We start from the raw sequence: 16,287 nt of genomic DNA, 5'->3' as shown, positions 1-16,287 counted from the left end.
AGAGCTCCTGAAAAACCTGGTCCCTGCAACACAGCAACTTACTGGCACTTCGCTTTTCTCTCCACACACATTGCATTGATTCAGCATCCTGCCCCAGCTGCAGGGTTTAAACCAGCTATGCAGCTTGTTGTGGTCTTATCCCATCAACACCAGGACAGCTGGTTTTGCCTTTTGTTCAAGAAGCAGTCACACAGCTCATTCTCTTTAATTCTGAAATCTCAAAGGTTTAACCTGCTGTTTGATCTAGGGCAAGGCCAGTGATAAGCCAAGTCAAGAACTTGACTCTGTCCGAGACTCTGACATCATTAGCCTGTTTGTTTAAGATGGAATTTAATCATGGGGATATTTTTACCTCTATACTTGCCCTGTTTATTATTTTTTCTGATTGCAAGCACTTTCGCTCAGCAGGGGAAATTCATTAAAGAGCTGTGATGCAATTGGCTGGCAGTCCGTCTGATGCAGGTATGCTGCTCAGCAAGTGATGGAGCCGAGAAATAAAGTTGAGACTTCTCGCACCAGAAATTCAACTGCATTTATCACGCCTTAGAATCCAGTTGTTGGGTCAGGACCTGGGGGCTACAGAATATTCACAAAGGAGAACCGGAAATCTAGAGGAGAGCTGTGGAGCTGGGACCTGGAGCAGGACTGGGCGCACTGGGAGCCTGCTCGGCAGCGGGATCTGCAGCAAGGCCGTGAGGCAGGGACAAGGGCTGCGCAGACTGACGTGGGAAAACCAGGGAATGGCCGTTTATCAGTCCGCCCCCTGGCAGGAGCCTAGGGACTAGGAAACAGCCTAGGACGCCGCTTAGTCTCGGCCTGCACCAATCGTCCAAAAGGTAAGGCTTGTAATTGCTCTTGACAGGGTGTCTCCAGCCGAAAAGCGGTAGCAGGAGTGCCAGTGTGTGCATGCCTGCAGAGGGCACTGGAATAAGCAGCTGGCCGTGCAGGAATGGGGTTTGTCTCCTTTTTGAGCAAGCTGGCACGGCCCTGTCGCTCCAAAGGCACAGGCTGGGGTCCTGTGGAGTCAGTGGGTGCAGCCTGGAGCCTGGAATCTGACACACACCATCGCCGCTTCACAGCAAACTGCACTTGATTGCCCCAGTGATCGCTAAAGCATCCACCGAAAGAGTGGGGTTGATGACCTCTTTTTCTAAACCCATTAACTCCTATTTGCATAATGATCCTGTTGACCTAAATTCTCCCAAAAGTTTCGGCTGCCTGCATCACGCGTTCCCGCCTGCCCGGGACTGCTGGGCTGCTCTGCTGCTCGTTGCTCGTGTCTTCCAGCGCCGACTCCGAGGTAACTGCTTATCCGGGAGGACTGACCTCAGTCCTGCGGATGGACATTTTGCTCATCGTGGTTCCACTGAAGTCAGGGTTAAGGTGTGCACTGATTTCGCCAGTTCTCACAGTGCCGAAAGAGGAGAGAGCAGGAGCCGGTACATTCAAATCACTCCTTAAGCTCTCAGCAACCTGAATGTTGTTTCTTGATATGTTCTGCTGCCTGAATCACCAGCTTTTTCCACCCCCTCGTCCACTCCTGTGTTGGGCAATGACCCACTTAGATACACTCCATACCACGAACAATTACCAAGATGATTGTTTTATATCTGACCACTTCCTCCCTCCACCCCCAGCCTCTCCAGTTCAGAATGATTCTCCCCTCTTCCCAGGCCTTGCCGGTCATAGTAAAATAAGGGCTTTCTGAAGCTCAGCATCTTTCTTTGGCGAGACCCAGATACTGGGCAGGACTAGTCCATCAGGATGTTTTGGCATCTTCATCACTGGAACGAATTGGCAACGGTTATCTTTCTGCGCATCACTTCCTAGAGCAAAGCAAGGGCTCGTCCACAGCCTCTCCTGGCAAGCAAGAAATCGCCGAATGCAAATGAGACCACTCGACAGCACAACTGGAACACCTCGGGTGGAAACTGCCTTCATTCACGATGCCAGTATCTACCATTGAAACCATGTCAGGGATGCCCAGCGCTGCAAAGTCCTGCCAACCCCACCGGCAGACGGTGAAGCTGAGGCATGAGAAAGGTCAAGTTTTGCCCCAGGCACAAAGGCAGACACTGCCAGAGCTCAGATTAACACCCGTGCTCATCTGCCAGACAATCCGGGACACGCTCCGATCCCCTTCATGCGGCATCGCTCATTAGCATCACCTCAAAATAGCCGGTAAAATCGCCCCGCGCTGGGGAGCAACAGCCCCCGGTGCTGGGAGAAGCCACTCCCAGGACCTGCCTCCGCGCCACGGGGAAACTATTTAGGGTGGAGAAGTTCGGGGAGGGCTCCCAGACGCTGGAGGTGTCTGGTGTGTTATACTGTGGCTGGGGCCAGCTCCAGTTACATGCTTGGCTTTGCTTTTTCTTTTTTTTTTTTTCCGGGAAAAATTTATAAATGATCCAGAGATGAGCCGCGCCAGGCCTCGCTATGTCATCGAACGTCCTGCGTATTCGGTCAGCCTCTTCGATGAAGAGTTTGAGAAGAAAAGCAGAAGTTACCCCGTTGGGGAAAAATTGAAAAACCTTTTCAGGTAACATAGAATGCAATGGCTGGGGCAGATGTAAAGCAGATTTGGTCTGGAATCAGGATTTAATTCAGACCTGGGGATGTAGTTCCCATTTTTATCCTGGGGAACCTTCTCCATGATCTTCTTTGGAAGATGGCTTTGATGGATGAGAGGCACAGGAGAAATGCAAATGGTACTGAAGCAAATGAAACTGGTTACTCTTTTTCCTGCCTCAGCTGTTACACTGCAAGGCAAATAAGCAGAGCAGTTTGCACTAAGTGCATTCAGGATTTGGGGTTCTGTTTTCCAAATTTTTTAATAATGAAAAAGGTATAAATGGTGATGAAGGTATGAGTTTGGGGGTTAAAGAAACTTTAAGCTTTCCAGCTGGGATTTCCTTTTATCAGCTTTCTGATCTGGCTTTCCTTAAAGAAAGATGATTAATCCTGCTGATTGCTGCCTTGGAAATCCATTTCTTGGAAAAATGAAGGCAGTAATATAGGAAGCAGAAACATAATATTTTGCATGTGCCAACCCAGAAGCAATCTTCTTCTTTCAGACACACTTGTGGTTTTTTGACCAAAGGCCTGAAAAAGTTCATCTTTGGCTCTGTGCATGAATCTCTGAGCTGTGTTTGCTCTCTACAGCTCACCTGTCCCCTACCTGGAGGGTATCAGGGCATTGGGGAGATAAATCCTTTGCTCTGTGCAGGTTCCTGCTCCAGCTGTGGCAGCATCAGGGACCTCACAGACTCAGGAACATCCCCACAATCACCCTCCACAGCACGTCCAGCCCATTCACTGCACCAGCCTTGCACTCGCAGGGAAGGGCTGTGCACCAAATATTGGGCTCAGAATTTGGTGTGGGAGAAAGGTTGAGACATTAATACAAATATCCTTCATTTTTTGCTCACTTCCCAGCTCGCTTGCTTCCTTCCTTCTTCACTTATTTGCATTGTTTTTTTGTCTCCTCTAGATGTTCAGCTTCCAGATTCAAAGTCATCCTCTATAGCCTGTTCCCAATACTTGTGTGGCTCCCCAAGTATAAAATCAAGGACTATGTTTTGCCTGATGTTCTTGGTGGGCTCAGTGCGGGGACAATCCAAGTGCCACAAGGTGAGATACGGTGACTTTCTGGGTCACCAGGAGGGGATAGCACTTTGCCAGTTCAAATAAAGGTCTGCAGATGACACCTGATGTCCAGTCGGGGGGGATTAGCTACCTTTACTGCTGACATGTATAAACCCGAGCTCTACCTCCAACCTGCTTGTCCTACATCTCTCTGCGGTGCCTTTCCCTGCCCTCTTTGGCGGCAGCACCTTCTCGGAGGTGACATGAGCGTGGGCAGGTCAAGGGGCTGCCACCAGCTGCACAGACCTGGGTGACCTACCCGTTTCCCTTGTGTTTTCCAGGGATGGCCTTCGCGCTGCTGGCCAATCTGCCACCCGTCAATGGGCTCTACTCCTCCTTCTTCCCCCTGGTAACATATTTCTTCCTTGGCGGTATCCGTCAGATGGTCCCAGGTAAGAATCTGCAGAGCAATGGTCTGCACAAGGCAGTTAAATACAGGCTGGGAATATTCGGTGTGTTCCAGGATAGAATCAAAGAATCATAGAACAGTTTGGGTTGGACGGACCTTCCCAGCTCCCCCAGTGCCCCCCTGCCATGAGCAGGGACATCTGCACCAGCTCAGGTTGCTCAGAGCCCCGTCCAGCCTGGCCTGGGATGTCTCCAGGGATGGTTCAGCCACCACCTCTCTGGGCAATAGAGACGTCTGGGCATGTTTGGGCCATCAGATGTCTATGGGATCCCTGATTCTGGCTTCACAGCAGGATCTCACCCCGAGGAACTGCTGCCGCATCCCGCTGCGGGGCTGGCTGTGATGATGGGCTGGGTGGCTCGGTCTGGACAGCCCGACCTGTCCAAGCACTTTCCAGGACAGGATGCTCTCTCGAGCAACCTGCTGACAGCACCGTGTTGTGCTATAGGTACTTTTGCAGTCATCAGCATTATTGTTGGCAACGTCTGCCATGAGCTGGCTCCGGAGTCGGACTTCGAGTACTTCAACCACACTACCAATGAGGTCAGCGTGAATACCACAGCCCTGGAAGCAGCCAGGCTGGAGATCTCTGCCACGCTGGCCTGCCTGACAGCCATCATACAAGTAAGGACTCGCTGCACCACCTCTGCTGTGTCCTCTGGCCAGGGCTGACCCCCCAGAGTCAGCTGGGGACCCTCTCTGGAGCAGGGATGGTGGTAGAAGATGCTAGAAGAGGCCCCACTTCTAAGTGGGTGATGCCTCAGCATGCTCAGGCTCTGCACCTCGGCACGTTCCTATTAACGCCCGGTCTGTCCTGCCCTAGCTGTGCCTGGGATTCGTGCAGTTTGGCTTCGTTGCCATCTACCTCTCCGAGTCTTTCATCAGGGGTTTCATGACAGCAGCAGGGCTGCAGATCCTCATCTCCGTGCTCAAGTACGTCTTCGGCTTGACGGTCCCATCTTACACCGGGCCCTTAGCTATCGTCTACGTAAGTGGGTGCTCTGGGCAGGGGCCTCCCCTGCACCTCCTTACCCCAGCAGCCAATGCAGCATCACCGAGAGGGGCTCGGGGGGCCGGGAAGGGTGGAGGGGGGACACGGCTGCCTGCAGCCCTCCCAGCCCAGCACACCTGGGCTGCTGCCGGTGTGTTTACAGCATTATCTGAGCCCTCGTCTGCTACTTTCTAATTAGAAATAATGAAATGGGTCTGGGATTAGGGGACAATACGAAGCGCGTTGCTTTACAGCAGGAGTTTTGTGCAATTGTTAGCAACAAAAGCTTTTGCTATGAGCAGGTTTACCCATTCCTGGACTTGCCTGCATCTTCCATGGATGCATCCTCCATTGATGCAGCTAGAACTGCATTTAACCAGACTGCACAGACCCAGGGCTGGTTGCTGATCTCTCAGCAGCAGAGTTTCTAGCATTTCTCTCACCCTTGGCACATCTCAGGGTGTTTGCGGTTGATTATGGTAACAGGTGCTCTCCATTGTGCTGCCCATGTTGTCTACTCTCTGGTTCCCCATGACCACTCATGGTTCCCCATGACACCTTCTCCTCTTCTCTCCCCTTCAGACATTCATTGATATTTGTAAAGGTCTGCCTAAAACCAACGTGGCCTCCCTGGTCTACGCCTTGGTCAGTGCCATGCTCCTGATCATTGTCAAGGAGCTCAACCTAAAGTACATGAATAAGATCCGGATGCCCATCCCCATGGAGATCATCATCGTAAGTGACACACGAGTTGTCCCTCAGAACCCCCAGGAGACAGACCCTCCACAGACAGCCCATCATGTAGAGCATCTATATAGTGAATATGATGTGACTCCCACACATCCTGGGGTCAGAAAATGGGCCATCCCCATGGAGGACACCTCTGACCCCCAGCTTGTCCCTGTTAGACTGTTCCTGCATCCTGATGATGCTGAGGATGAGGGACAGAACTCCTGCTGGGGAGGTTCTCTCCTTTCCTAGCCCAAATTTAGTGCTAATTTTCCACTACCAGCCCCAGCAGCACAGCAAGCTTAGTGCTTCTGAGAGAGCTCAGGCTCTGTCTGCTTACTGCTCTTTTATAATCTGTACTTCCAGGTAATTGTTGCGACTGCAATCTCTGGTGGCTTCAACATGCCTGAGAAGTACGGCATGCCAGTTGTTGGGATGATCGGCATGGGGTAAGCGCATGTGCAGGTCTGACTCAACTTCCAGATAATTCTCCTTCCTCCTCCTGCAGCCTGGAAAACATCTCACTCTTTGCTGCTGCACGACAGTCCCCTGCCAGGGCTGCACCGCCGTGCCCTGTTACACAACGGCCAGCAGCCACTCGAGCTGTCCTCGCTGTAGACACGGATTATGTCATTCCTGAACACACCAGCTCCTCACCCACTTCACCAGCACCCAGACACTCGTGTCACAACTGCTTCTGGCCTCTGCTTTGCGCGCAGGTTCCCAGCGCCGACCCTGCCCCTGGTGAACAAGTGGAAGGACATGATCGGCACAGCTTTCTCGCTCGCCATCGTGGGCTACGTGATCAACCTGGCCATGGGGAGGACGCTGGCGGCCAAGCATGGCTACGACGTGGACCCCAACCAGGTAACGCTTGGTCTGGCGGGACACGGTCCAGGACCGTTCCCTTCGCTCTCAGGCATGAAAGGAAAACCTTGCTGCGTGGTTGGGGAGGTTTCAGACGTGCTCTGCTTCCAACAGACGTGCTGCTCCCGTGCATGCAGGCTCGGGTGGCAGCTTGCCAGGTGGGGGGCTAAAGGACATGGCAGATCCATCTCCCATGGACTGGAGAGAGCCTGCGAGAGGGAAGAAAGCCTTAGGCTGAGCTCTTTGCTTTGCTCGCCCTCCAGACCTATCGTAAGCCCTGAGCGCTGGCATAGACAGCATTTCTGCAGGTTGTTGGAGCACAACGAGGCACATGTGCTTCTCACTGCGCGCGGAAAGACCTGGATTCCTGGTGTGTCACCTAGATACTGTGGGAGGCAGGACATTAAATAATCCTCTTTTGTCATCACTGGCACAGTGGCAGCTTTCAATAACAGCCACGCATACCACGTGAAGCCCAGCCCTTAGTGTGTCAACAGATGACAACGTGTTTATGTGGAACTGTGCTTCCAGGTTTCCCTGCTATACCAGCGCCTGTCCCAGCCCGTGCTGGAAGGAAAAGCTCTGGGACACACTGTGGGGAGCCCAGGTCCCTCCCCAGACCACACAAACCCCAGGCTCGGGCTCCTGCTCTCCTGCCTGGCAGCTCAGAGCTGCTGGCAGGGCAGGTGTCCTTTCTAATGACCATGTTCCCGCACCTCCGCAGGAAATGCTGGCCCTGGGCTGCAGCAACTTCTTTGGATCCTTCTTCAAAATCCACGTGATCTGCTGTGCTCTGTCCGTCACTCTCGCCGTCGATGGGGCAGGAGGGAAATCACAAGTTAGTAACCTCCTCCTCTTCCTCCTCTCTTCCCTACGTGACCCCACTTGACCACAAACCCGTGTAGCTGCTGCATGCTGCCAGCCTGACATCGCTTGCTGCGGGTCTGGAGAAGCTCCATAGATCACCGCTCCACATTGTTAAAAGCACAACATCCTCTCTCTCCAACCCTATTTTGCTCCCTGGGTGGTTCTTTGGGTTGGTCACAGATGTAGGGCTGTAAATCTGCATTCCCAGTCTGGCTCTGACTGAGCAGAGCTACCGCGTGAGGGAAGTTTGGGGTTATCTGTGAGATCTGCAAAATCTGGGCTTATTTCTCAGAGGCAACCGTCTGCTCACATAAAATACTGCAGGGACCACTTGTGCCGTTGGCTGAATCAGCGCGAGAGGAAAGACACAGAGATGGTTTAGGAAAACACTGGTGTTTGCTGAAGTGATCTCTTTCTTTTTTGCAGGTGGCAAGTTTCTTTGTGGCCTTGGTGGTCATGGTGACCATGTTGGCTCTGGGGATCTACCTCGAACCTCTTCCAAAGGTAACACAAACACCTGTGCAATGCATCACATCTCCACACACCCGAGCAAAGGCGCAGCCTTTCTCCAAAAACCCCCAGCGCAAACCATTGCACAGCACGGTTTGTTCCTGGGCTGGGGTCCTGTTTGCACCAAATCTCTGGAAGCAAGAATAGTCTAAATTATCACGCTCAGATCCAAGTGAGACTTTTTCGAGCATTCCCTTGTGGTTAGCGGATCGCAAAAGGGAGATGCTGCAGAAAGCATCTGCTGCGACACGCGGCACGTCCACAGCCCGGCTTGATACGATCCCCTCTCCTCCGCAGTCCGTCCTGGGAGCCCTCATCGCCGTGAACCTGAAAAACTCCCTCAAGCAGCTGGCTGATCCCTTCTACCTGTGGAAGAAGAGCAAGCTGGACTGCGTGAGTGCCCGGGGCCGGCTGGGAGGCAGAGGCAGGGGGGGCAGACCAGCCCCCCGGCAGATTTTTGGGGGGCAGGAGGGCAGGTTGAGTCCCCTGCAAAAGGTGGGTTTCGCTCTCTCAATGCGGTCGTGCTCCCAGCCCCTCGCCAACGATGTCCCAAGAGCCTGTCCTGCCCAGCTGAGCACTCTCAAGCTCAGCGCACGTATCATAGAGAGGCCTGAACTATTACCTGCTCTGTTTAAATGCCAATCAACCGCGGGAGCCTGTTTGCCCAGAACTAGCCAAACCGGCCCTGCTCAATATCTGGGAGTCATGACTTAAAAACTCACACAATAGCCCTCCAGGGTGAGGAGAGCCCTTCACAGCGATAAGGACTCCAGGCACTGGTTGATGTATAAACCCAGGCGGGGGGCGCGGGGGAGTGAGAACGGAATTTGGAAATGTCTGACATAAAAAGACAGTGTTTGAACAGGACTCCCACGGCTGAGTGGTGCGTGTGGACACTGAGCCAATATCCCGTCAGGTCCCGACAAACCGCCTTATCGGAGAAATCAGGAGTCCAAAGGGGCTGACCCGAGTCATCAAGAGCTTTCCCAAAATATTGTTCAAACAGGTGCCGGAGCAGCGATGGGTTAGCAGCCCAGGGTGTGACCGTGACATGAAGGCACATTCTAGCATAGGGCACAAGATACAAAAAAAAAATTGGTCCATGCTCAGGATTAAGCCTGGCAGACTGACCGGACCAGGGATGTGCGAGGGCTGAGCTGACGTGGTTATGCAGGAAGGAATCATCAGAGAGAGAAATTTTCAAATCCTGCAGGGAGTATGGGGACCAGGGAGATGCCAATGGAGTGAACTGCATTTCCCCTGACCTTAATCTCCCTGGAATTTGAACTAGATTCGGTGTCCTGTCCCAAAACTGGGAACACTGTTTCTGGGTGATGTCAGACCACCGCTGTTCGTTACCTCAAATCCGGTTGCGTCGCAGTGCTAACTGCACGGATCACTCCACAGACACAGCCCAGGGTGACCTCTGGGTGGAGGGGAAGCCCTTGTCATTTCTATGCACCGCGCATAGAAATTAAGATGCTGAAGTCACCAAAGTTACCCTGATTCATCCAAGGCCAAAGATAGGTTTTGTCAGCCTTGAGGATGGGATTATAATAACCTGATAATGATTCTCAGCGGGCACGTTTATATGTTGAGGAAGGACTAATTTCATATGGAAGGTGATGCTTGAGTGCTTAATATACAAAAATGACAAATGACAGATCTCTGAGCAAGAGACGGAGCAGGTTTTGATATGCTCTGTGATACTTCGTCATCGAATCTGCTCTGTGTTCAGGCCATTTACAGTAAGTGCTCAGACGGTTTTCAGACACACGCTCATTGCTTCTGAAATGCTCTGACTGGCAGCAGGAGCTTTTTGGGGGGCGCTGGGAGCACTTTCGGAGCAGCAGATGGTCGGATTTGAGGAAGCCTTTTCTCGACTAGAGAGGCTGATACGTTTTGAACAGAACAAGCGGTGCGGATGTTCACGCAGCTGTGAAGAAACGCGCTGGCTGCTTTTACAGCTGAAAAGCCGTGGCTTGTGGCAGGCTTCCCAGCAATGATGTTTCACAGCAAAGCATGCAATAAACCGTCTAATCAGAATAGCTGCAGAATTCAGGTCTTGGGTCTTTTGATCCTCAGCTGTGTAGTTCTTTGGGTGCAGAATACCAGCATCCCTCCATCACTGTGCTCCAGCCCGTGACAGAGTAAAATGACCTGCCGTGCTCTTCTCTTTCCACAGCTGGTCTGGCTCGTGAGCTTCCTCTCCGCTTTCTTCCTGAGCCTTCCCTATGGAGTTGCTGTAGGTGTGGGATTTTCCGTGCTGGTTGTGGTTTTCCATACCCAGTTGTAAGTACTGGTGTCGCTCCCAAAACCAAAAGAGAAAGAAAAAAAACCCGAACCTCCCAGAGCTGCAGAATAAACCATAGATTATTTTTATAACCGACCTCTGGCCCGTGTTTCAGAGGAACGTGTGGCAGGAGCCTGGGGGAGCGCAGGTGTCCTCCCCGGCCCCTGGAATGTGCAAACAGGAATGGCAGGCGCTAATTTACTGCCTGCATTCCCGCTCCTGCGCGCGCTTAGCGATGTGCACATCCCAAGGCAGGGGGGAGGCTGAAGGTATTCACCTCGGCACCAAAAGCTGCCTGCAGAGTCCTCAGCAGAAAATCCTGTGCATAAAAATAAAGAGCCCCCCCATACATGTGCAGAGACTGGCGTGAAGGTTATACACCATTTTTAATCCATCAAAGCCCTTTATTAATGTTTCCCAGTCTGGGATCTCAAACTGCTGACATTTTTTTTGCCCTGTAGACTCTGCAGGGATGAAATCTAAGTATTTTCATAAAGCAAATTTTCAAATCCTGGTATGGAATGTGAAGCTAAGCAGTTTTACTCCCCTGCAGTATTTACTCTAATTCTGGTTGTCTCTTTTCTCCCAGTCGTAACGGCTCTGCCCTGGGCCAAGTAATTTCCACTGACATCTACAAGAACCCTAAAGACTACAACAAGGTAAGCAGAAGCCAGAGCATCCTCGGAGAAAACACTGTTCTTTACCGCTGGTACCCAATGGGACCGGGATGTTGCTGCTGTTGTTGCTGCTCATTTCAGGGGTAGCAGGAGAGCTGCTCTTCAACTGACCTTCCCACTTACCTGCTGCCCAAACTCCCCGTCACCCACACACCCCCCTGTCATGCCTGCTTTGAGCTCTTGTCTCCGTTGCAGGTACATGAACTTAATGGGATTAAAATTGTGACCTACTGCTCGCCGCTGTATTTTGCCAACTCAGAGATATTCCGCGAGAAGATTATAGCCAAGGTGAGCGATGCCCTAAGAAATCCCTGTTTGCAGCAAAGCCCAAAGGGCCCTTGCCCTCTCCCATGTTGCTACATGGAGGTAACTAAGGCTAAGATGGTCATGAAAGATGGTCACGTCCATCCTCTTCCATCCTTCTCTCCCTGATCTTCAGGATGTGCCACAGGCTGGGAAACGGGAAGAAAGACATTTTCTTTTTTTTTTTTTTATTTTTGTCTTTTCCACAGACCGGGGTGGATCCTGGTAAAGTGTACTTAGCCAGGAAGAAATACGTGAAACAGCAGGAGAAGGGGACAGCACAACCACCAACACACCTACCGAAATTCTTACTGAGGCAGAACAAGGTAACTCAGTTTGGGTTCCTGAGTTGATGGATAAGATCTCAAGTCCCCACCAAACAGCACCTCTTGATAAAGGATTTTCTGCACTGTCTTCCCAGCACTATTTACCACTTCTTGCTTCTTTTCCTTCCCACCCACATCTCCATTCCTCCCAACAGCCAAAACCTCAAGATGCAGGAAAACTGGAAATGGCTGGGATCAAGAAAGCTGTAGAGATGGCTAGAATGGGAACATGGTGAACAATTTGCTAGAAACTGGGCTTGTCCTCTTGTGCTCTTTTGAAGCACATTTCCCAGTCATCCCAGCTGGGTTTGGTTTGCATTGCTGAGCAGTCCTGAAGCATGCGACCGGGAATCATTTAAAATTAATCTAAGGCACTCCACCCCAAGGGACATTCAGTCTAGCACCAGGCTGGAGTTAGTCCAGATTAAAACACTTCATGCCACCGAATACTTCAGGTGCATTCCCACGCCAGGATCTCAGCTCGCGCTGGTCGCTGTGCCCTGCCCTGACCCTGCATTTCTGGTTTGCTGTAGACCTTGTCTTTGCAAGAGCTCCAGAAAGACTTTGAAAGCACCTCGCCAACAGATACCAACAACAACCAGACGACTGCTAATGGTGCCAGCATCTCCTACGTCACCTTCCGTCCGCCCGCCAACGGTGCCGGGCAGGTCCACACCTCCAGCGAGCTGGGCAGCACCTCTACGCTGCAAGGAAGCACTTTCGGCATCACGCCTACAGCAAATGTTGACCCTGTGATGACAGCACCGCCCTATATCAGCTTTCACACCATCATCCTGGACATGAGCGGAGTGTGTTTTGTTGACCTAATGGGCACAAAAGCACTGGGCAAGGTTAGTTCTATACTACAAACACAGCCAAGCGACATATCACCCAGGTACCTTTCGCTCTCTTGGGCAGCTCAGATAAAGACGTTTTCCCTCCTCAGTGTTTGTGTGGCTTTCTCCTTCAGCATCCCCAGGGCACGTGTAAGGTCCTGGATAAAAGACTTTATGTATAAACACAAAACAGGAGCAGCAGTGTTACTAATCCTCTCTCTCCCCTCTCATCCCTTCTAGCTGTGTTCCAGTTATCAGAAGATTGGGATTAAAGTGTTCTTGGCAAACGTGCATGGTAAGAATCCATGAAGGACACATTTCCACGAGATTTTCCCCCATTGCTGTGCTCCTGGCAGACAGGAGATCTTTTCATGTTCTTTATGCAAACCATGCGAGCTGTCAGCTTTCTGTCAGACCAAACCAGAAGAGATGAAAGAACAGAAGAAAGGAAAGAGAAATACTGTTCTCTGTGTGTGAAATACGTCCTTTCATTTGGGAAGTGGTATGACTGGAACACCTCCACCTTTAGTATGCAGGAAAATAGGTCCCTACACTCTAATTTCTGCAGCAAACCTGCTTCTTCCCTATGCATCCCAGCCCTGCTTTAGCTCAGAGGACCACCGACAGTCACTCAGACCTTCAAAGGCTTCATTCTTTGGTTTCCTTCTCGTTCACCTGTCTTTCCTTTCTCCAGCCCAGGTGTACAATGACATTAGCACAGGTGGTGTCTTTGAAGAAGGAGGCCTGGACCGAAGTCACATCTTCTTGACAATCCACGACGCTGTTTTGTTTGCCCTGGCAAACATCAGAGAAGCTGTCCACCCGCCCATCTCAGAAGAGGTAAATTTGCTCCCCAGTCTTTCTCCAGCTCACGGGACTGCACTATTAGGCTTACAAGCTGCATCAGCACGAAGGAAGAATAGCAACGCACTGCTGCACCCAATAAAGTTCCTCGTTTATCTCAAGTGGTAAAGGTCTACATCGAACAAAATATTTCACCTCATGTATAATAATAATTCTCATGTATAATAATAATTCCCATGTACGGGCCAAGCACCTACTGATCGAATTGATCTCAATGGCAGTTCAGAAGTGTAAATGTCTTGTGCAATCCCTAGCTCAGAGAGAAATGTTGTCCCAGCCTGGGGAAGCCCAAAGAGCTGCTCCAGCACTGTGCCCTCAGTTTGGGGTTGCCTGGAACATGCAGCTGCACACAAAGGCAGAATTTGGCCCTCGGAAACGAAGGCAAAGCACGTGCTCCTGTTCTTGAATCGCCCCAGCACCCATGGACGCTTCCCTTGGCGGGAGGAGAAAAAACAGCGGCAGAAATGTGGCCCCTGCTGACAACACAGGGTCAGAGAAGCTGTTTCCCCGAATATGGGCTGGTTTATTGCGGGATAATTGGAGGTGGAACCAGAGCAGTGTTAGCCAGTTATCTGAGGTGAATAAGTTAAGGTATCTCATATCTCGGCAGAGAGATATGTAAATGCCAGCTCAGTCGGCGGAGATAAACAACTGAAACAGGATTCCTTCTGTCCCCCTTCTTCCCTTTGAGCACGTGTGATGCTTTAAGCCTGGGTTGGCCATTTTGTTTCATTCCTTTCAACCCTGCATTCTGCTAATTTGTGGATTTGATTCTTTCCGGCAAAGAGGCCGCACCAGACAGAGCTCTCCATCTCCGACGAGTCCGTGGATGAAAGCAGTGCGGAGTTCAAGAACTTGGAGGAGGTGAGGGCTAGTGCCAGGGCTCACTTCTTCAGCTGGGGACATGAGGTGGAAACCAGAAGCTGTGGTTGGGATTAATTAGATGGGAAGTCCTCTGTGCCCTTGCCAGGCAAACGGCCAGCAGCAGTAATGCAAAAATAGTTGCAAAAATAATTTTAAATCCCTGTCATAGATGCTTTAGCAGGTGGGCTGGACTAGATGATCTCCAGAGGTCTCTTCCATCCCCAACCATTCTGTGATTCTGTGAATCATGGAATCATAGAATAATTTTGGTTGGAAGAGACCCTTAAGGTCACTGAGTCACAACCTAAATCTAGACTCACGAGGGGCTCTGACAGGCACCTGGATGCAGGAGCAGCCAGGTCACCCCACCGGGGAGCCCATCAATCCATTCTGGGCCACAGAGCTCAGGTTCATGGTCAGACCCGTGGTCTCCATCCACTGGGGTGAACTTGGAGGGCCAGGTTTAGCTCAAGCCCAAAAGAAGGGTCACCCTTCGAGTTTTTCAGCACAAGACTTTTAATGCCGAAGTGACCTGCATCCACTGACCCCAGGTCCTTGGGGGGCAGAGTGACCCCCCCACCGCCAGCTGTCCCCTGTGGAGGAGGGTTGGGAAGGGTTGGAGCTCCTGGTGACGTTTCTCTGTGGCTCGACGGCTGCTGAGCTGCGTTGCTGGGGATTGTGCTGTGGCACCAGCCCTAACCCCGTGTGCCTTGTGTGCCCTTTAGGAGATGTTTGGCAGCATGTTCCATTCAGAGACCCAGACAGCTCTGTGAGCATCAGCGTGCGGGCAAATCCCCCCGAACAGACTCCTCTCTCCCATCCCTCCGTGAAGAGCGGCGCTTCCACCCGGGGATACAATAAGTTTGCAAGGCAAGAGGCCATCGCACCTCTCAAACTGATCAATTCCTCCCTCCTCTGCTTCTGCTACTCAGAGCAGCGGACCCTGGAGCAGAAAACAGAAATCTCCAGAAGCAGGAACTCAGGAAAAATCCATGTCATTAATTACAGAAGAGAAGCAAGTTTATTTGAAGGCAGGGGCCTTAACACATGGGATGATTACTCATTATTGCCAAGTGCTCTTTGTCTCACACAGTCGCACTCTTCTGTCTGCACAGGCACCACGTAATTTGGGCACCCCCCTCCCTTCTTTCCCCCCTCTCTCTTTTCCTGATGAAGTACAAGCAAATATTAAGAGCCATTCATGGCTTCAACTCGCAAGCAAAAGCAACTCTTGCAAGATGCGGTTGGACTCGATGATCCTGAAGGTCTCTTCCAACTGGAATGATTCTATGATTCTATGATGCAGTTTTGTAACATGATGCTGTTCGAAAACGTGCACTGACCTTCAGGGTGTCCGCACAGTGAGTGCGACCCCCCCAGATTTCTCTGTGTGCCACCCCCTCCGCCTTCCCCGTGTCCCCTCCTCAATGTCCCCCTGCCCCGTGACCCGACATCCCAGACACCGCTGCTGCAATCCCGTCCCGTATTTCTGACACCCAAAGACCTCCACGCTCAGTCTCAGCAGGGCTACTTTCTAATGACATTTCTTTTTCTTGCTAATAGGACTAGTTTGTAATCAGAAATAAGAATTCCTTGTCACCGTGCGTTATGTGCACCTATTCTCCTGCCCGCCTCATGGGTTGAACACATGTTCAAAGACTCAGGGTCCAGCTCAAAACCTCTCTCAAGGTTTTTAGGGACCTTTCCACTGACCGAACAGCACGGATGGCACAGCAGCGTTCACCCCAAGGCTGTTCTGACTCCCTTCCCATCCTCTCGTTGATTGGAACGACTCAAAGCTTTAGTCCAGAACATGGCTGAGTGCTTTGGGGAGATATATTTTCTTTTTTTCACAAATCATTTTGATCACAAGTAGCAAATTCAGGGACATTCTGCACACTCTTCATGATGCCATCGATCCAGAGCAGTAAAACTGAAATTTGAGTGTATTTTAAGTCTCCAACTCAGGACCAGCCCAAGTGACACCCTGTGCTATGGTGACGAGCTCTCAAATGGTCACTTGTGCAGCAAGAGTCATCTCTTGTATGGGATGGCATATTTCCATAACAATTTTCTACTATATTTGACGATTTTCACTAAAATTCA

The 16,287-nt window shown here is 51.2% G+C and overlaps 1 protein-coding gene across 1 annotated transcript; it reads left to right on the top strand.

The window, feature by feature from the left end:
• The first annotated feature begins 2,414 nt into the window (after positions 1-2,414).
• Positions 2,415-14,954, top strand: SLC26A9 (solute carrier family 26 member 9). Its single transcript, XM_065649563.1, has 20 exons — positions 2,415-2,539; positions 3,491-3,630; positions 3,927-4,037; positions 4,503-4,678; positions 4,878-5,042; positions 5,628-5,780; positions 6,141-6,223; positions 6,494-6,641; positions 7,366-7,479; positions 7,935-8,012; positions 8,316-8,411; positions 10,204-10,310; positions 10,901-10,970; positions 11,184-11,276; positions 11,501-11,617; positions 12,151-12,468; positions 12,694-12,748; positions 13,148-13,293; positions 14,104-14,181; positions 14,907-14,954. The coding sequence occupies exons 1-20, from the start codon at positions 2,415-2,417 to the stop codon at positions 14,952-14,954; spliced, it is 2,421 nt and encodes an 806-aa protein (XP_065505635.1).
• Positions 14,955-16,287: the final 1,333 nt, after the last annotated feature.

This window comes from Caloenas nicobarica, chromosome 21 (genome assembly GCF_036013445.1).
Source record: "Caloenas nicobarica isolate bCalNic1 chromosome 21, bCalNic1.hap1, whole genome shotgun sequence".
Taxonomy (NCBI): Eukaryota; Metazoa; Chordata; class Aves; order Columbiformes; family Columbidae; genus Caloenas; species Caloenas nicobarica.
Note: the sequence above shows the minus strand (reverse complement) of the source record. Positions and strands in the feature narration are given on the sequence as shown.

Excerpts from the sequence above, each read along its gene's own strand:
- SLC26A9 (XM_065649563.1), top strand. The coding sequence starts at position 2,415 with ATGAGCCGCGCCAGGCCTCGCTATGTCATCGAACGTCCTGCGTATTCG. Across the intron at positions 12,749-13,147 it reads GTTCTTGGCAAACGTGCATG|CCCAGGTGTACAATGACATT; the intron begins GTAAGAATCCAT and ends TCCTTTCTCCAG. Across the intron at positions 13,294-14,103 it reads ACCCGCCCATCTCAGAAGAG|AGGCCGCACCAGACAGAGCT; the intron begins GTAAATTTGCTC and ends TTTCCGGCAAAG.